This window comes from Rattus norvegicus, chromosome 7 (assembly GCF_036323735.1).
Source record: "Rattus norvegicus strain BN/NHsdMcwi chromosome 7, GRCr8, whole genome shotgun sequence".
NCBI lineage: Eukaryota > Metazoa > Chordata > Mammalia > Rodentia > Muridae > Rattus > Rattus norvegicus.
This window is the reverse complement of record NC_086025.1, coordinates 68,007,733-68,029,462: the sequence shown is the minus strand read 5'-3', so window position 1 is coordinate 68,029,462 and position 21,730 is coordinate 68,007,733. Positions and strand designations below refer to the sequence as shown.

General features: G+C 41.4%; 1 protein-coding gene across 8 annotated transcripts in view; it reads left to right on the top strand.

The window, feature by feature from the left end:
• Stk3 (serine/threonine kinase 3) overlaps positions 1-21,730 on the top strand; it is a 270,132-nt gene that overhangs the window by 179,010 nt on the left and 69,392 nt on the right. For all 8 annotated transcript variants that reach the window (XM_008765462.4, XM_039079866.2, XM_039079865.2 and 5 more), the window contains one exon: positions 11,740-11,932. In XM_008765462.4, the coding sequence (XP_008763684.1) occupies positions 11,740-11,932 (193 nt within the window). The remainder of the gene's footprint in view (positions 1-11,739; positions 11,933-21,730) is intronic.

Genomic DNA, 21,730 nt, shown 5'->3' with positions numbered 1-21,730 from the left:
ATACAATAGGCAAATGATTGTACACATATATGTACATAGAAAATATGTCAAGAAAGCTCTTAAACATGTATGTTTTCTACAGTTGGTAGTGAGCACAGGGATTGCTCCAAGAAAGCCAGAGGATCTGTATTGCAACTCTTGCCTACCTCCTAACCATGTTTTCCTCTAAAAATTGTTTTCTCCTTTGGCTTTGTTCAACTGGTCACGTGATGCTGCAAGCATTTCAGTTCTTTGTGAATATTCTTCTCACTATACTTGTTCATTTCTTTTTATTTAATTTGATTTTTTTTATTTACATTTCAAATGTTATTCCCTTTCCCGGTTTCCCATCCATAGCCCATTCCACCCCCCTCTCCCTTATTCTATGAGGTTGTTCTTCTTCCCCAACCACGTCCGCTTCTGGCACTGACATTCCCCTACATTGGGAGGGGTCTAGTCTTGGCAGGACCAAGGGCTTCTCCTCCCATTGGTGCCCAACAAGGCCATCCTCTGCTACAGATGGAGCTGGAGCCATGGGTCTGTCCTTGTATATTCTTTAGGTAGTTTAGTCCCTGGGAGCTCTGGTTGGTTGGCATTGTTGTTCTTATGGGGTTGTAAGCCCCTCCAGCCCTTTCAGTCTTTTCTCTAACTCCTCCAATAGGGACCCCATTCTCAGTTCAATGGTTGGCTGCTAGCATTTGCCTCTGAATTTGTCATACTCTGGCTGAGCCTCTCAGGAGACAGCTATATCAGGCTCCTGTCAGCATGCACTTCTTGGCTTCATCAATATTGTCTGGGTTTGGTGGCTGGATCCCCAGGTGGGGCAGGCTCTGAATGGTCATTCTTTCAGTGTCTGCTCCAACCTTTGTCTCCATATCTCCTGCTATATTTTTACTCCTCCTTTTAAGAACTGGAACATCCGCACTTTGGTCATCCTTCTTGAGCTTCATGTGGTCTGTGGATTGTATCTTGGGTAATCTAAGCTTTGGGGCTAATATCCACTTATCAGTGAGTGCAAACCATGTGTCTTCTTTTGTGGTTGGGTTACCTCACTCAGGATGATTTGGATGCAGGGAGCTGTGGTACAGGTTTGTTTCAGTTCAGTTCTGGGCGCAGGCAGAAACCAGCAGGTTCCTGCTGCTGGCTGCTCCTACATTCCTGTATCCAGAGGCACTATGCAGGTTCCTCTTGGGCCAGGGGTGTGGGTAGAAGTGTCGGTCTGTCCTGAGGTCTCAGGATTGTCTGCACTTCTGGGAGTTCAGCGCTTTCCCCCACGGGATTTGGGTACAGGGAGCTTTGGGATCAAATATTTGAAATCTTTATTCAGCAGTGGTTAAGTGAAATGTGAATATTTGGGTTGGAAGAATTATTTTTTGCTACCTAATAATCTTTGTCCTAGAATTTTAAGCTGTTTCTTTTGCAATATATATTTCTGAAGTTGATTTGTTAAAATTATTTAATAGCAGCAACTTTTAATGCATGCATACTTTTTCTATGAAATATTAATTTTTCACAAGGGAACATAAATAAGGAGGAAAATTTATCACGGCAAAATATTTAATTTAATATTTACTCTAGGCACATAAGATATCTTAATTCGAATAAAATCTATTTAGAATACAGTAATATGAATACTTACTATTAAAATATTTCATTGGTTTTGTATAATTAAAAACTATTCTTTGAGCTTTATCTATTATTTGTAAATTATTATGAAAATTGCCAAATGCTGAAAGCATCTATTTTCTTTGAGAAGTATAAAGTGTTTATATAAAATATAGTTGCTTTTGTTAAATTATAATTGCATCACAGTAGTAATAGTAGTCATAAATGTCTGGGTTAAAAATTCTAAATGGCTACCAACCTATTTCTGGTAAAGGTACTAAGTTAATATAATAATAACCTTTTGAATAAGCCTCTGGGTAATGAAATTTTAGTCTTTTGTCTGTGGTGCCCTCTTGTGGTTATTTTCTACATTGCTTATAGCAATAGAATAATCTTCAAACTGTTATTCTAAAACATCTGATTTTGTAAGTTCTTTTTATATTTTACTAATCTTTTGACAACTTTTTGGCTGTGAGAGAAAAATGTAAAGGCCATAGTTAGGGCTACTTTCACCATTTAATTTACTCTCTTGTACATCAGCATCATGCACAGGGAATGGAAGATAATCTCTCGTTTGGAAACTTCATATAATGCCAAGAACTTGTAGAGTCTTGCATCACGAACCTCTGAAGTCCTGCCCACACGGCTTCTCACCATTAGGCTTGCTTTACTGATGCACAAGTCATTTATGACTTCTGGGGTTTCTGAAAGCTTTGATGTAGTTGTAAGACTTGTGTGCTAACGTGTAAAAAGTCCGGGATTCGTCAGCTTTCTGTTTGTTAAAGGCAGGTGTGTCAAAGCCAGCAGGTATATTTATGCAGCAGCACTGGTCAGCTTGCATCGACGCAGAAGGACCATCTACTAATAACAATGAGAAGAGAGTTAGTTCTTTGTGCATATTTTCAGGTACCACAAGTCTTAATAATACTGAGTCCCTAAGTTTATACTGTTTTATAAGCTATAGCATTTGTTTATTTGTTTGGGGGTTGTTTGCAATTCATATTGTTTTATAAGCTAGATATAGAGAAAGTGCTTAAGGGCAGCTCTTTAAAGGAGAATATTCTGTTGTCTCAGCAGTATTTAGCACAGGGATGGTGAACATGGAACTAGTGAGACCAGATTTAGCCATCTGTGCACAGAAGCAGCAGACAGGCCTCTTCTTGTAACGTGAATGGCAATGCTGTCCTTCCTGTGTAAAAGTGGGGTCCCCTGATTTATTCCATAGGGTCACTTCAGCAGGCTCCCCTTGCTCTGGGAGCACAATTGGGGTGGAGTTCCTCAATAACTGGGGATGTTTAAGCAAATTTATAGTAGCACTTTTTTTTTTTTGCCTTTTCTAGCTGAACTAATTTCACATATTTTTTGATATGGTGTTAGTATGTTAACATCACTGAATCTGTGAATTAGTTACTTTTCTGTTGTTATGGTAAAATACCATGACTAAGAAAGTGACCGTGGAGTTTCTGTGAATCAGGCTCTCGGAGTGAGCATAGAGAGCAGATAGGCAGGGCCGTGGCAGCCAGGACAGTGAGCCGCCTCTCCCTTTTCATCCCTCAGGAAGCCAGGGCCATGGACTGGGAGTGGGTAAGGCTAGGAAACTCACAGAGCCACCCCAGGTGATAGACACATCCTACCAAACAGTGCCTCTTGCAGGGAACCAAGCGTTCAAATACATGAACCAGTCGGGGCCATTTCCCATTCAAACCACCACAGTCACCAGCCCCAGAATCAGTTGTGCAGACACAAGGGAGGGAGATACTCCACCACCTTTGTCTGCTCCGTCTCAAGGGCTTTACACTCCACAGGCCCTGGTGACATCATCAGCTCTTTTGCTACAAAGAATTGGTTTTTGACTCTTTCACAAGGTTCATCACATCACTTTTGCTTATAAATAACTAGTATTAGCTATATCATTTTTCTTCAATTCATTCAGACCACTGTGATCCTGCAGGTACACACACATGCATACACATACACACCAGTGTTCACATTTCAAATACATGAACCAGTGGGGGTGAGCGCGCACGCATGCACGCGCGCGCGCGCACACACACACACACACACACACACACACATACACACACATACACACACACGTACACACACACACATACACACACACATACACACACACGTACACACACACATACATGCATACACACCTTTTTTAGAGTCAGTTTGGTCTCTTTAGTCCAGCATATTGAAGTTATTTTTGATCCATTATATTTGTACAAAAGATTTTCAGAATACTGGTTTCCCCCTCATGGTTTCTTTCAAATTTGGCTTATAAAATTTCTGCTAATACTTAACCCCCTTTAGCATGGGCTCTGATTACCTTGATGGTGAATCTCAATTCTGACCTTATTCCAGCCTCTTTTTCAGTCTTGTTCTCCAACTTAGCCTTTAGTTTCCAAGGTTCCTAGCACTCTAATGTCAAAAGGTTGATACAGACCCTGCTGTGGGGCTATCTCTTTATCAATGTGATATCATATTGACCTTTTAGTTTCCATTCTAGACAGAATATTTCTGCTTTCACACCCTCCTCAGTGCAGAAGATTATTAATGCCCTTGATTTTTACTCTACGAGCCAGAGCCAGCTTTCTATGTGACTAGCTTCATTCTGAGCAGCAAAGGTGCCCTTATTTCTTACTGTTGTTAGTACATTCGTTTGTGTATTATGTTTGGGATTGTAAGCTAAGATTTCTTCTCGGGTGATGACTTGAGTTCCTCTAGAAGAGCTTTACAGTTATTTCCGTCATTGTCTCTGATGCTGCGTGGAGTGAGTTTCTGAGGTCAGATGAGGTTCTGCAGACCAAGTGGGCATTGTCAGACAGAAGGCAGAGCAAGTAGATGTCAGGTCTAAGGAGCCTTCTTTGTAAAGGAGTTTCCTGGCACATACGAGGATTATTAAAGGTTAGACTTTTCTAAGTAGGTTATCAACTACAGGAGTAATCCTTTCTCATTAGTGTTGCAAATACTGCCTAAGATCTTTGCATAAATACCTTGGGAACTGGTGAATTATAGCAGGGTATTTAGGAAATGATGGTAGGCATAGCAGATGTAAAGACACCTCCTATAAGCATCTAATCGTCTCCTAAACTGTCAGAGCGGAAGGCTGTCCCGTGGTGGAGTTGGGTTTCCTAATAATGTTTTCAAATATTTGTATCCCATGTGGACCCTATGATTCATAAGCTGGACTATGATCAGTGCTCTGTTTTGCATTCCTGGCACATGATGGCTCTGACTGAAAATGCTGTTGTATCCCTTACTGGAACTGGCTGCTGTGCAGAGAGAAGCATCTGCTCTGCAGACCTTTCTCTAAAAAGCATAACATGTTTTTCTCCACTGAGGACTGGAAGAGTGGATGTGAGTCAAGTGTGACAGGAGGGAGTATTATAACTAACTGCTGTGTTCTAAAGTGGAAAGCACCAGCTCAAATGGACAGTAATCTCAATACCAAGAGATAAGTTCAGAGTTAGTGTTTTAAGTTAAAACAGAAGTAATCCTGAAAGCTTTCAGTATCACTACCAAAGTTATTACTGTTTGAATTTTATAATTTCATATCAAATATTTACCTTTCCTTTATACTTTGCTAATTACTATTCATAGCCCACTCATATTTGTGACTTGAGTATTTGTGCTACTTCGAAAAAAATCTGCTATATATTTATAAATTAGCATTTTAGCAAAGTATATAAAGTATAGTATGTCACAAGAGCCTTTCTTTCTAAATTTATTCACTGGTTTTATGATTTTATACCTAATTTGTGGATTGAAGGTACCAACTGTCTCCTGTCCCTTTATAGATTCAACACCAACGAAGACTATAGAGAGGGTAGGACTCCTGTGCCAACCACAAGTTCTAGTTCTTGTCCAGCTTCCTGACCATGGATAGCATTGCTGCTTAGGATGGCAGCAATGTATAGCATGGCTCAGTGTACCAAAGTGTATTTAATGTTTGGGGAATAAACTGGTTGCAAGCACAACAAAATGTTACAGTCTCCTCCTGTTCTCACTGAGATATACCAAACAGCAGAAATCCCAGTTTCTGAAAATTAAACAAAAGGCTAATTAACTGTTACTTTCCTTGTATCCTAATGCAGCCATGAAACATGTCCAGCAAGCCTATAATGCGATTTAACCTGGACTTGCAAACACCACGGGTAACTGGAAGGCTAAGTTAGTATTGGAAGTTAGGTCCAAGACTTGGTGCAGGATGAAAGCAGCTGTGATTCCTACTCTCTGCTCACTCACTGTGTGGCTCTGCGTCAATCATAAATTTAATTGACCTTCAGAATCACCATTTGTATTAGAGATATAGATGTGCCATCATTTCATCAGGGAAAAAAATGGGTGTAGTCTATAAGAAGTCTTCCGTGTGTGCCTCTGGCTCATTGATAATAGTAGATTTTTATTATTACTAAATAGAAGATCCATAATAAGTTAGTTAGCAGCATTATTTCCCCCCTTAATTGCTTCAATAACTTTTCTGCTTAGAATAGTAGGTTAAAAACAAATAAATACATGTTACATAACATGTTTCTAACATCACATGACATCGGTGATGTTGTCTCTTAACTGTATACTTTGTCACTTTCCCCTTTTCTCTTCATTCATTGAGAAAGCACAGCCACAGCTGAATCCTCTTTATGCATGGTAAATAGTTGTTAAATTACAATTTCAGAGAGTGGCACAGGATAACCGAGAGCTCAAGCATAGGCCTGTTGCTTTATTTCATATTTAGTCATTTATGTGTTTATTCTAAGTATTTTTCTTTTTCTCTCATGTAATACATCTCAACCAGTTTTCCCTCCCTCCAGTCCTTCCATATTTCAAAGTGAGGGATTTAATATTTATTCAGTAAAATTTGTTTTAAGAATGATACTCTATGGCAGATATTAAGGTTAGAAGTAGCACGTCCCTCAGATTTTAGAACCAGATGGCAGACAGGTAAGTCAGATATGCAGGCAGTAAAGCATGTTATGTGTGGTAATGTGTAATCAGCACAGCAGCAAGGTGTCCTGGTAGAGTTCCTCCTAACCCAGGCTCATCGTGTGTGCTTAGCAAGGACTTGTCCGAGAGCAGTTCTCATGAAACAGGTGGACTGTAGACCTCTCCACCCCAGCTCTGTTTGTGCGTTTGTACATAACCTTCTCATCCTTCAAGACTTAGCATTTGAAGAGAGTCTCAAAGTTCCAAACACTAAGCAGTGGGGACAGTCATCCTCCAAATACATGTGTTCTACATGTGTGAACATACTCACCTGTGTCCTGTCAATGTGTGTAGTAAATGTTGTCAAAAGTTTAATGTTTAAGAGAGGAACGGTTTAACCCCAGGACGGCTTCGCCCTTCACTTACTAAAGCAGACTTGGAGGCTCTGCCCTTGGCTTCTCCATGCAGTGTCAGCTCTTTGCTTAAAGCACTTAGAGACTGTTTCCTAGCTCATTGCTCACACGTCAGAAGGTTTCTCCCAAACCTCAGATTCTTAGAAAACCAAATGGAGCAAAACTATGTCCTATTCATCTCTGCATCTCCAGTGCTGGGGAACTGCTTGTTAATTTATAAATATATAACATATAATTATAAATGCTGAGTGAATTAGGAATGAATATAAATAGTCTTGTGTGGAATAATCATGTACCTATCAAGTCCTAGAGAATCATAGTAGCAGAGAGTTGGAAGTTAAAAAGGATCTCTTGGCTCCATCAGATTTCCATTCTAGTCACAGAGAAGGCCAGGTACAACCTGTACAGAGTAGAGGAGGAAACAGTGACTAATGGTGGAAGCTTTGATTAAGTTGGTGGTCATAGAAAGCCTCTTCATCTAAGTAGAGTCACCAGGGAAATAAAGGATCACACTATCGTATAGAGCATTCCAGTCTGGAAGATCAGCTAGTTTAAAGACTCACACAGGAGCATTCATAGAATTCTCAAGAAACAGCTAAGGAGGCCAGCGTGGCCAGAGTTTGGTGAGCAAGAAGAAATGTGACAGGACATGGAACTGACACATGTTACAGAAATGGCTCTCATTTCACCGTGATAAAGACTTCTATGAAAAGCCAAGTGCAGAGTTTGTAGCAATAGAGTATGGTGATGTGATATATCTTTTCAATGGCACAGTCTTCCTGACATTTGAAGGACTGAAAAGGCAAAAATGCAAACAGGGAACACACAAGGCTGCTTTAGTTTAAGCAAAGATGTCATTCAGCCCAGTGTAAATGCAATAATTTTTTGGACTCTGGGAGTAAAAATTGGAAATTAAGTTTGATGAGATAGCTCGGTGAGGGAGGCACTTGCTTCTAAGTCGATGACCTCTGTTTGACCCTCATGACCATATAGTGAGAGGAGAGATTCAACTCCTACAAGCTATCTTCCAGTTTTCACATATACAGGTGAGTTTGCACACACACAAAAACACACAGATGCACATGCATTCACACAGACATACAAAACAAATAAATGTAACTATAAAAAGTAATTGGATAAATAAACTCTTAACATTGTGAGCATTACTGCATGTCTGAATTGAGCATTCAAGGAGTCAAATGGAACTGTAAATACGATACACACATGCAGCACTGTAAACACAGTGCACACATACAGTGCACACATGCAGCAGTAAGGCACACATATACAGCACTGCAAATAAGGTACAGGTATGTGGTCGGATAAATGCTATGAAATTAAAGGATGCTTTCCTTAATTTTAGTTCTATGTTCAAACAGGTATGTAACCTTAGAGTAATCTTTCTTTCTACGGACCTAGTTTGTTTGTTTGTTTTTTCAGATATAAAATAAAGGATTAAAATATTTTCTTTCCTGTTGTAAAATCCCCTGATGTTATAATTGCATGAAAGGGGAAATTCAATTCTTCTGTGTTTTTATGCAGGGAGAAACAAGTGGACTCACAGCACATTGCTTTCTGTCTGCTGTTGTGCACTTGTATTTACAGTGTGCATAGAGTAGGCAGGGACTCAAGTAGCGAATCACTCAGTGAAGTGTGCCGAATGGTGTGAATTCTACTGGTTTGGAAACTAAAGTAACTAAGAAAGCTGATTAGCCATGGAAGTAAAAGACCCTTAAAGTTTAAATAACTGTATAGAGGATGTATATTAGTTTCTCTTCTCATTTCTGAAAAAAGCAATTTAAGGAATCAAGGGGCTATTTGGCTTTGAATTCAAGTGTACAGTCTACCAGGCAGGGAAGTCAAGGCAGCCGGAACTTGGGGTGACTGCTGTTGTATCCACAGTCGGCAAACCAAAAGCTACAAATGCTTCTGGTCACTTGCTCTCTCCTCCATACCCAAGTCCAAGGATGAGTAGGCCTGCCTTGGTTAAGCTCATCAGAGTAAGACAGAGGCAGGGCTGTAGATTGCTCTAATCACAGGGGTGTCTCCTAGGTGAGTCTCCATCCTGTCAAAGTTGATCATCTATAGTCACCATCACAGAGGGAGGACATTCTGTGTTGAGAAGACATGACCAGAAAGGGAGTTGTAATGAGCAGATTAGCATTGGGGATCATGGTGAAGGTTCAGGTAAGATCAGCTTGTCTTTAATGGAGGACATATGACTAGAAATAGCAAGGTTATGAGCAGAGAGGACATTGAAATACAGACAAGAACGAGGACTCATGGAAGCTTCTTCAGTAGATTATTGTGATACAAATACTATTCAAGAATGGCAAATACAGTGTGAAATCACCCTGCTCTGTGTGGTGTGCAGTTTTCACAACTTCTTCATATTATCCTCATAACATCAGTGGAGAAGCTACCTTATGCCTGGTGGCCATTTGAGATAGGAGTTTTAGAAAGTCGTAGTCTTTAGTCAGGTCTACCACATGCACTAACCAAGACCTCAGATGGGCAGCATGCTCAGTAGCCACGGGGATGGGAAAAGAAGACACGGAGCTGGGAGAAACTTGAGAACTTGTTGATGGTTGGACATGGGAGTGAATGAGTGGGCACAGGACACCCTGGAGCACTGCTGTTGTTGGGGTGCTGCTGAGCAACTGTTGGGGGCCCCAGCAAACACCAAAGACCGGAAAGATGGATGAAAACATATCTGATTTGGAGATCCTTAGTGTTAGATGTCCTTGAACATTTAAGTCGTGAATAAGAACACATCAGAGAGTTGGAAGAATGAGAAAAAGACATCATCTAAAAAGAGGCTGGGCTGGGAGGGAGACATAATGCCTAGACTTACTAGGAGCTGAGGAAGAGAAAAGGAATTAAGCAGACACTAGCCTGCTCATACTTCAGGTCTCATGAGTTACTGAGAATGCAGTGTTGGGTTTCCATTCTCCACATCTGCTTCTTTAATTATTATTATTCTTTAATTTTTTTAACAGTCCAGTCATTATCCCCTTCCTGGTCCACCCTCCAACAGCTCTTCATCCCATTCTCCTTCCCCATCTCCAAGAGGATGTCCCCACCCCTCACCCACCCCAGCAAATCTCCCCCTCCCCCTCTCTTGAGGGTTAGGTGCATCTTCTCTGACCGAGTCCAGGCCAGGCAGTCCTCTGCTGTATGTGTGTTGGGGGCCTCATATCAGCTGGTGTATGCTGCCTGGTTGGTGGCTCAGTGTCTGAGAGATCTCTGGGGTCCAGATCGGTTGAGACTGCTGGTCTTCCTATGGAGTCTCCCTCCTCAGCTTTTTCTAACCTTTCCTTAATTCAGTCACAGGAGTCCCCGGCTTCTGTCCATGGGTTGGGTGTAAGTATCTGCATCTGACTCTTGCAGCTGCTTGTTGGGCCTCTCAGAGGGCAGCCATGCTACAGAGGCTCCTGGCTAAAGCACACCATAGCCTCAGTAATGGTGTGAGGCCTTGGGGCCTCCCCTTGAACTGGATCCCAATTTGGACCTGCCGCTGGACCTCCTTTCTCTCGGGCTCTTCTCTACCTTTTTAACCTCTGTAAGAACTACATTTTAATTTTTAGATTTGTTTTAATTTGTAGGGTCATGGGTATTGGCCCTCATGTGTATCTAAGTGTGTGCCTTCACATTTATAGTATCTGGCTTCCTTCCCCTGGAACACTTAGAATCACTGGCTAGACTATGACAGCAACATCAGGAAAAGAAAAAGGATAAGGACTGGAGAGATGGTTTAGTGGTTAAGAGCACTGCTTGCTGTCACAGAGGATCCAGGTTCAATTCCTAGCATCTGTGTGGTGGCTCATAACCACCTGTAACTCTAGGAAATCAGGCACCCTCTTGTCATCTCCAGGTACCAGGCACACCTGTGGTGCACATGGCTACACATGACAAACACTCAAATGCACAAAAATAAGCGAAATTAAGAAAAGGGTAAGTTGGACTTCTTTTAAGTGAAAACCTGTCGTGTCAAAAGATACCATCCAGAGAGTGAAAAGTCAGCTCACAGGAAAAGAGAAAAATATTTGCAAATATATTTATAATAAAGGGTTAATATTCAGATTGTATAATTCTAGAATGCAGACAGCTCTGCAGCAAGAAGCAAGCTGATTCAAACTGGGCAAAGGAAGCCAGCCAAAGTGTCCCAAGCCTATAATCCCAGCTCTTAAGGGCCAGGAATTACCAGTGCAAGTCTAGGCCAGGCTACACAGCAAGACTGTGTCTCAAAAAAGCCATAGGAGAAAGAAAAGGACAAAGGTTTTCAGTAAACACTTTTCCAAAGAAGATATACAAATGAGCTATTGAATATGTGAATTTTTGCTACTATTTAAAGACTATAAATCAAACAAGAATGCCACTGCTTCATACCCTTTTAGATCATCATCCAAAAAATAAAGATTAGTGAGGAAACAGAAATCGGAGTCCGAGGTACTGCTGTTAGGAATATGAAATATGCAGTTACTGTAGAAACAATTCAGTGATTCATCAAGTAGACAGCTAGCTTGCCTGCCTGCACACAGACACGTAGACTCACATAAGACTGTCCGTATGGCAGCACAGTGTGTCTTGAAATTCTACTCCCCTTTTAATGGGGAATGGTATTTGCTGTCTTGCTTCGACTGTTGTGAACAGTGCTGCTGTGGACACTGGTGTGCTCGTATCTGTTTGAATCCCTGCCTCTTATCACTGATTAACATTATAAAGAAAGTCACACCAGGGTCTGGTGTCTGTGGCTTTTTAATGATACTTAACCACCGTGCAAAGTACTAATAGTGATACTTACCTGCAGGATGAAGATGAGCTGGATTCGCACACTATGGTGAAGACTAGTTCAGAAGGTGTGGGCACAATGCGGGCCACCAGCACGATGAGTGAAGGGGCCCAGACCATGATTGAACACAACAGCACCATGCTAGAGTCGGACCTGGGGACCATGGTGATAAACAGTGAGGATGAAGAGGAGGAAGACGGAACCATGAAAAGTATGTAACATTTCCTCTCTGAGTGGTGCTTTTCTCTTTTGAAAGTGTACTCACTGAAACCATGATAAATTCTGTTTCTTTTTAGGAATGATTATGGGAATTTTTGGTTTGGTGATTATTTGACAGCAAATGTCAGAGCTTTAAAAAAAAACTTTAACATGTATATACCACTTAACAATACATCTTTAACTTAGGGTCATGGCACTTTTTTCTTTTGCAAGCTACAAACCCATAATTTAATTTGTGAAATATTTAGGGAGAGGGTAGTGTTTCTAACATTTACTTTTTCCATTAAAAAGAAAACTTAAAATTTTGTTCCAATAAACACAACATAATATTATTGCACATTGTCTAAATTATCAGTTAAACCACAGAGAGAAGTGCAGACTGGAGGTGAAATCCTAGGAAGGCTCACAGAGAGAAGGCTCAGTTCCTGCACTGACTGCTGACTCTCATGCGTGCAGCGTAGAGCCTCGGTTGCTGCAGGGCTGACTGACTATTAGGACATTAGCTCTGACCAATGTTGCTTACAGGATGAAATTGGAATTCCTTTTGTGGGCTGACCCAATTCTGACCCGCAGTTATCCGTACAGGACATGGTGTTTCAGTGAGGAGAAAGCACAATGACTATCTCTGTAGCTATTGATGGTCCTCTTCCTTTCTCTGCTAGTGTGGTCCTGTATGGTAGGTTATATTCTACTGCATACCAGTTTCCAAGTGGCAGAGAGACAGGGGCTACCTGACCTCTGCTATGCTAAGGAAATGTTAAGACTACACAGCTGATGTCATGTCTCCTGACTGGGTCTTTATTGAGTTAACTTGAGGTGATAACTACATCCCAGTGTGTTTAAGTCAATTAGATTTTATTAGAAGAAATAGAAGTTATGTCTAGATATGTTAAGATTTATTTATCATTTCACTCTATGTGCACATGTGGGCCCGAGGGTTATGTCTGTGTACTGTGTACATGTAGGTGCCTGTAGATGTCAGAAGAAGGTGTCAGGTCCCCTAGGACTAAAGTCACAGCTGTCTCAGCCTCCTTATGGGTGCTGGGAGCTGCATCCGTGTCTCCTGCAGAAGCAGCAAGTGACCCTGACTCCTGGGCCTTCTGTGCAGCCCCAAGTCTAGACATTTTAAACGCAAAGGGAACTGGGAAGTAAGCAAAAAATGTGGATGTTACCTTAGCCAGTAGACAGGCTGGAGAAGGCTGTGTAGGAAGACTCGGCTCAGGGAGTCTGGTGACCTGCTGCTGGTGCAGTGTGGTCCTGACTACGGTACAGTTGTGTTTATCCTGAACACTGTGAGCTGGTGACTAGATGCCAGGGCGCTTCGGTAGAGCTCTTGAACTCTTTTGGGACATGCTTGCTAGAAAGAAAAACTAAAGGATATGACTTCTGATTATTGTTTGTTTGCCTTTTTGTGAAATAGTGCAGTAAATTTTGTGAATTTACCCAGAATTCTAGTTGCAAGGAATTCTAGAAAATAGTGTTCATCTTACAGGATATGTAAAAGAAAGGTACAACAGAGACTGGTATTGATGGCTTTTTAATGATACTCAACCACAGTGCTGAGTAATATAGTCCTTTCATCTAGAGGTTCCTCATTGTAGAAAGCCTGGGCCTCAGCCTTGGCCCACTCAGCACTTTTAGTAAATAAAGCTTTTAGTTTTAATTGGATAAAACTTTAAGAGGAGTGTGTATTAAAATTGTGAATGCCATGCAATGGGAGAAAATAAAGAACATTTCAAAATAGAATCAGGATCTTAAAAATGTCCATGTATTGAGGCAGTGAGATTGATTTCTAAGATAAACTGGACTCTGTGTTCCAATCACTAGCCTCACAGTGTATACCATAGCAATTGTCCTACAGAGATACTGGTTCTATAAGTTAGAGCAAGGCATGACTGTTTCTGTTTAAAACAAAAAGAAAGAAACCGAGAATAGCAAAAACAATTCTTAACAATAAAAGACCTCTGTAGGAATCACCATCCCTGACCTCAAGCTCTACTGCAGAGCAGTAGTGCGGAACACTGCACGGTATTGGTACAGAGACAGACAGGTCGATCGGTGGAATAGAATTGAAGGCCCAGAAATAAAACCACACACTTAGCACATTTGATCTTTGACAAAGAATCCAAAAATATACAATGGAAAAAGGAAAACATTTTCAATAAATGGTGCTGGTCTAACTGGATTTCTGTATGTAGAAAAATGAAAATAGAACCATATTTGTCACCTTGCACAAAGCTCAAGTCCAAGTGGATCAAAGACCTCAACATAAAACCAGATATACTGAATCTAATAGAAGAGACAGTGGGAAAGAGCCCTGAACTCATAGGCACAGAGGGAGATTTCCTAAACTCCAGTGGCTCATGCTCTAAGATCAAGAATTGATAAATGGCACCTCATGAAACTGGAAAGCTTCTGTAAGGCAAAGGACATAGTCAATAAGACAAATCAGCAAACTACAGATTGGGGAAAAAAAATCTTCACTGGCTCCACATCCGATAGAGAGCTAATATCAAAATATATAAAGAAGTCAAGAAGCTAACCACAAAAACAAAAACAAAAACAAAAACAAAAACAAAAAAACAACCCAATTTAAAAAAAAGGGGGGGGGGGGAAGGGGTAATAGAACTAAACCGAAAATTCTCAACTGGGAAGGAATCTCGATTGGCTAAGAAGCACCTAAAGAAATGTTCAAAGTCCTTAGTGATCAGAGAAATGCAAACCAAAACAACCCTGAGATTTCACCTTATACCAATCAGAATGACTAAAATCAAAACCTCAGGTGACAGCACATGTTGGTGAGGATGTGGAGAAAGAGGAACACTCCTCCATTGCTGGTGGGATTGCAAACTGGTACAACCATTCTGGAAATCAATGTGGAGGTTCCTCAGAAAATTGGAAATAGATCTACCTAAAGACCCAGCAATACCATCTTGGGAATAAACATTGAAGATGCCCCACCATGCCACAGAGTCACATGCTCCACTACGTTCATAGCAGCCTTATTTGTGATATTCAGAAGCTGAAAACAGCCCAGATGTCCCATGACAGAAGAATGAATACAGAAAGTGTGGTTCATTTACACAATGGAATACTACTCAGCTATTAAGAATGAAGACATCCTGAGTTTTGCCGGCAAATGGATGGAACTAGAAAACGTCATCTGAGTGAGGTAACTCAGACCCAAAAGGACATGCACGGTATGTACTCACTAATAAGTGGATATTAGCCAAAAGAAAAAAAAAAGTACAGAATACCCAATATACAGTCCACAGAACTCAGAAAGGTCAACAACTGAAGAGCCCAAGTGAGGACGCCTCAGTCCCTCTTGGGAGGGAGAAGAACTCAACCACAAGAGGGGAGGGAGCAATGGCAGAGGAGGGAAAAGAGATGGAGGTGGGGGAAAGGGAAAGATGATCTGGTATTGGGGTGGGGGAAACAGGACTGAAGCCCTGAGGGCCAGCAGAAAGAATGGAAAAAAGCAACCTCGGGAGGAAGGAGGTTGAGAGAACCCTCTAGAATGTACCAGAAACCTGGGAAGTGAGAGACCCTCAGGTCTCAAAGGGGGGGGACCCTAGATGAAATGCCCTACAGTGGGGAGAGGGAACTTATTGAACCCACCTCCAGCAGAAAGACAGGGCATCAAGTGAGGATGGGGTTGCTATCCCACAGTCAAAACTCTGACCCATAATTCTTCCTGTCTGAAAGAAATGCAGGGATAGAAATGGAGAAGAGCCTGAGGAAAAGAAGGTTCAGTGACAGGCCCCAAGTGGGATCCAGCTCAAGGGGAGGCTCTAAGACCTGACACCATTACTGAGGCTATAGGCATTCACAAACAGGGACCTATCATGACTGCCCTCCAAAAGACCCAACAAGCAGCTGAAAGAGTCAGGTGCAGATATGTGCACCCAATCAATGAACGGAAGCTGCTGACCTCTCTGGTTGAATTAGGGAAAAGCTGGAGGAAGCTGAGGAGGAGGGCAACCCTGTAGGAGGACCAGCAGTCTCCTGGACCCCCAAGATCTCTCAGACACTCAACCAACAACCAGGCAGCATCCACCAGCTGAGATGAGGCCTCCCTCCCACACATATATCGCAGAGGACTGCCTGGTCTGGGTTCAGTCAGAGAAGATGCATCTAACCCTCAAGTGAAGTTTAGAGGTCTGGTGGGGAGGGTGAAGAGGGGACATCCTTTGGAGACACCGGGGGTGGGTGTTATGGGATGTGGATCTGTCAGGGGGATAGACTGGGAGGGGAATAAAATCCGGAGTATAAAAATAAATAAATAAAATTTAAGAGAAAGGAAGGAAGAACTAATGCTACAAGCCGTTCTGAGATGCAGCCAGGCCTAATAATCCCGTTTAGAACAAGGAAATAATAACTTCACTGTAGTCTCAATCACCACATCTGGACTGTTAGAGTTAGCATATAGCTGGAGAATTTAACAAGCACAGTGGCTCACAGAGCTCACTGAGCAGAGGTGGTACATAGTACGTTAGGAATACATAGAAAACATTTATCAAGATTAGATGTTATAGTACTTCTATTAACCTTTCATGGCTTATTCGATTACTGTATTCTGAGTTAAATTAAGTGATATTTATTTAAAGACTTATTTTTATATATTATACATCTGGTATATGGGCACTTATATATCAGAAACTTATTTTGGACTCCCACCCACACATATACATACATATATACAATTTTATTGAATACATAAAATAAAGCACCTGAAGTTCTGCTTGGCATTTGGAGGAATTCATTTTGAGAAGTGACAACATTGACTCAGAAAGAGTGTACAGGAAAGACCAAGAAGCAGAGTCTGGCCATGGCTCTGCTCCACAGTTCACTCTTGTCCCTAGACAGCACTGTGCAGCTGTGAAGGATGGACTGTCCAAGCACCGTTTCTGTCCTGTTCTTTGTTTACTCTTCTTTCCACTTCTAACACATAACCTTTGTGTTCTTCTCTCACATAAGATCCATTGTAGAAAAGGATCAGATACAAACATATAAGGACCTAATTGTATTAAACACTCATGAATACATCTTTTCTATAATTGCAAAGTCTTAAGTCAAAGCAATAAAGCATTAAGGAAATATCCACTATGAGTGGAGAGATGACTCAGGGAAGAGCATGCTGTGCAAGCATGAGGCCTTGAGCGTAATTTAGCACCCAGCATGGGCATGGGGAGGCAGAGACCGGAGCATCTTCATGCTGGCCAGCCATTCTGTCCAGTCATTGAGCTCCAGGCTCATAAGAAACCCTGACTCAAAAACAGTATGGAAAGTGATTAAGGAAGATACCTGGCGTCTGTCTACCTTTGGTCCCTCAAGTACAATTCAGGCATACACAAATCTAATAGGGTGGTGTCGAGGGACAGAGAGAGGGAAGGAGAAAGGGAAGGAGGAATGATAGGTAGTAGGGAGAGATGGGGGGGAGCTCGAGATTGAGGAGGAAGAGGAGGAGGAGGAGAAGGAAGAGAAGGAGAAGGAGAAGAAGGAGACGAAGAAGAGAAAAAAGAGGATGTTTCTTCAAAGAAAAATATAGTAATTATATGCCACTTTGACTAGAAAGATTAATTTTGCCGGGACATGGCAGTAAATACAACATAACTATCCCTCCCGTATAGCTTGTTCCAAATACCCACAGTATTTCTGGGCCATTGGCAACCTTAAACTTTTCTCTATAGGTAGGTATCCACCTGTGTATGGTGTGGTTACAGTAGTTTAGAGCTCCCTGTGGGCACTTGTGTGTGTGCCCTGGGCCTGGTGGGGGGGGGGTGTTAGGTGTCGTGTAGGCCAGCTCCAGACTGTTATAGTGCATCTTGATTGTGCTGTGTGTTTTACTACCACAAAACACAAGCTAAACATGGAAATACTCTTCTTCCTTGTATCTTATCTTCTAAAGGTCTCCAAAGAAAGATTTCCACAGACATAATTAGCATGTTTATTACTCTCATCTTTTTGTTTAACTGAAACAAAAAGCTTCACTTTGTCTGCTCTTCTCTTGTGCGCTCATTGTAGATGGGAAACAGCTGGCTTGCGCTCTCTGCAGTGCCTTTGTGCACTTAACTGTTCTCATAGTTGGGTCCTGCAAACCTTTGAGCAGCTGTTCTTCCTGAACTCCTCACTGCCCTCTTGAACCTTCCTGGGTTTTGTGCTCAAAACCTTCTCTGGGTTTTGTGCATCCTTTTTTATTTTAATGCACTATGATAAGCTAGGGGGGAAAAATCATGTTACTAGCTTCTATATCCCATCCTGATTTTTGTATGTGTTTATTGTATTCTTAGCAACAAATTAGAGGACAGACTTCCAAGACCATTAATCAGGAGGAAGTCTTACATTTTAAATGACTTGTAGAAGAACAAACTAGGTACTGCCCAGGAGCCCTCTGCTGTTCACAGTCATTACACTGCATCTGTGAGCTGTTACTTTTTCACACCTTAGTGTCTTTGTCACAGCGTGCTAAGAGGTACAAGTCAAGCACACTGAGTTTTGTTATTTTAAAATTCCTTCGTATAGTCATCTTTTCATGAAGACTTATTTGCTTGCTTAGAAGAAATATGGAATTTAAAGAATAATTATGACAGACTGGCATATTTTACAAAACTATATTCTACTTAATTTAGTATCCTTGTAAAAGTGTAAAGGAATGAATGAAAAAGATAGAAAAAGCTTTTTAAAAAGTTTCATAGTTTTTATTTTAATGCACAGAGGGAATGAATGGTATTTTTTTTCCTTTGTTGCTAATGGGGTTTTCATTATATAAGCTAGTAAGTTGAAAGAACTAGGCCAAAATTGAGGAACTAAGTAATTTCAAATATTAAGTTTATTATTACAGTAAAATCTATTTTAATAAGGTAAGGTCAGAACTTAACAGCAGCTGGAGAAACTGATGTCAGTTTTATGTGGCTGTCCTTTCAGTGTTTGAAGTGTAAGAAGGTGTTTGCCTTAGCAACCACAGTCTGCTTCCTTCTCTCTACATGGCCCCAGAGTTCTCATGTGCTCCTCTCTCCCTCCGTTGCAAGTAAGAAACATCATTTGGCTTCCCCCCTGGAGACTGAGCTGTGCACTGCAGCACGTGTTTCCTATTGTACAGTAAAACATTAACTAGGCAGTTATAGCTGCCCCTCCTGTTAACTTTCAAAACAACGTGTATCTATTTTCCTCCAAAACACCGTCTGAATGTTAATACTGTGTTTTAAAGTAAGACTAGGAAATCTTTAGATATGCAAGCATGTATATTTGAATAAAAAAATCTTGTTATAAAGTCATGCAGGAAAAGAACAATCTAGTGGGACAAACTGCCTTCTTTTATTTGATTTTTAGACTTGTTAACTCTGTTGGAATGCTCATTTCCTACTTAGGAATAGGTTACTGTCTAGACTGTTTTTAAAAGAAGAAATAGAATTGTCCTTTATCTAATGTATGTATTAAATGTCTTTCAAGTTTTTATCTGCATCATTTATAGTTATTAAGAATTATCTATTTTTATTGTATATATGTTAATGGTTATGTTCACATGTATGCATGTGTATGTATGTGCAGTGTGTGTGCCTGCTGCATGAGGAGGCCAGTAGACGGCTCTGGCTGCTCTGAGACTAACGTTACTGATGGTTGTGGAACCTGAGTCCTCTGCAAGATCAACAGGTACTCTGAACCACCGAGCTGCCTCTCCAGTCCCATGTCCCGTATTTCTTACACTGTTCTTTAATATACTTTGTTTATAAAATGTAAGAAACACAAAGTTTGACCAGATGTAAGATGAAAATGTCTGAGCAGTATGTTAAAGTTTCTGGTTAGTTGAGGCCATAGAACTTTTGTAAGCTCAGAAGTGGGGAAAAATTCCTCTCAAAGTTAGTGAATTTCAAATATAAAATAAGAACAAATCCCTCCTGTAAATCATCCAGTGTCCAAGCTAAACCATCCCAGCATCTCAAACTTTTTAGATTACTATTTAAAATAGATTCTTCTCTCATATAATATGTCCTGAGCACAGTTTCCCCTCTCTCCACTCTTCCCAGGTCCCCACCAACCTCCCCTCTCCCCAAGATCCCTCCCTTCCATTTCCCTTCAAAACAGAACAGCCTCCAAGGTACAGCAACCAAACACAGCAAAACAAGGTAAAGCCCTCGCTGGATGGGCCAACCCTGTAGGAAGAAAAGAACAGAGACACTCCTGCAGTTAAGAGTGCCACAGAGGTACTAAGCTAACAGTCACAGCATGCATGCAGAGGACCTGGTACAGACCTGTGCAGACCTGGTTGCTGCTTCAGTCTCTGTGAGCCCATATGTTGATTCAGTGGACTGTTCTCCTAGTCTTTTATCTCCTCTGACTCCTACAATCCTTCCTCTCTCCCACTGGGTTCCCTGAGCTCTAAGGGGAGGGACTCAAAGGAGACCTACAACTTAGTGTCTGTCTGTCTGTCTCTCTGTCTCTGTCTCTCTCTCTGTGTGTGTGTGTGTGTGTGTGCGCGCGCGCGCGCGTGCACCACTGTACAAGGTACCAAAACATGAGTATTGTAGAATATCATTGAGAATCATTTCATTGATTTTTTTTTCCCCAGTCCTGTTTTGTTCTTGTGGCCTGAGCCTCGAATTAAACCGGATTGATTGGCCGCTCCCACCAGTTCTGCACAACCATTGCCCCAGGACATCCTGCAGGGAAGACGGGTTGAAGGTGGAGGGATACGTGGCTAGAACTGTAGATAGAGGGTGCTGGTGTCCTAAAGTGTGGCTGACAGCTCTGTGAATGCACTAGCTCTACCTGCCTCATGTCCAGTGAGCTGCCGAGTTGTTTTGTTTTGTTTTCAGTGATAGGCCCCGCCCACTATCAGTCACAGAGAAGAATCCCGAGTCCTAGCATTCCCCTGGGGTTTAGGGATCTGCACAGGACCACTTCAACCATCCAGATACAGCTACCACTTTTGTAGCCGTGTATGGAGATTTGAGTGTGGAACCCATAAAACCTTTTCCACAGGTCTCTAGGTCAGACTGGAAAAGACTTTTACAACTATAATGTATCTGAAATGTAGATATAATTAAATTGCCATATATAATAGTGGATTTAAAGTTTTAAAATTAGGATAATTCTTTAGCAAAACTGAAGTTTCCTGATCTTCTTACTTTAAAAAAAATTGTGTTCCACTCTGTGAACAGAAATGTACCAGTTAAGGACTGAATTTGACCACATCTACCATGAAGCCCAAGTAATGGTGCTTTAAATAAGATAGGATTGATTTCTTTTCTTTTCATACTGAACAGGAAATTCAGAGAGAGTGGTGTGTGCTGATCGAGTGATTTCATGGTGGCATCAGAGCCTTCTTGTGGCTCCACCTTGAGGCTGTTACTTCACTGGGCTTGCATAAGACAGGGCAGCTTTACAGCCATTAACCCAAATCCAGGTTCTCAGTGTGGGGAGTGTAACGTTCTTATCAAGATCAGAAGACATTACATCTAAATCCAAGTTCTAAGTATGGAGAATGTAATGTCCTTATCAAGATCAGAACCCATTAAATCCAAATCCAGGTTCTAAGTGTGGAGAGTGTAACGTTCTTATCAAGATCAGAACCTCTCAGAAACTCTTATTTTATACAATTGGTCAAAGTTATGTCACCTGGCCACTGCCAGAAAAGAAGTGTTTCCTCGTCCTGCAGGAAAGGAGGGGCTACAGACATGAGAGAGGCTCATGAGGCAGGAGAGCTCTGCAGCAGAAAGTTCTGAAACGGAACTGTCTGCAGTTTCCCCTCTTTTTCACTGAGCTCTGGGATCATCTCCCTTCCCTCCCT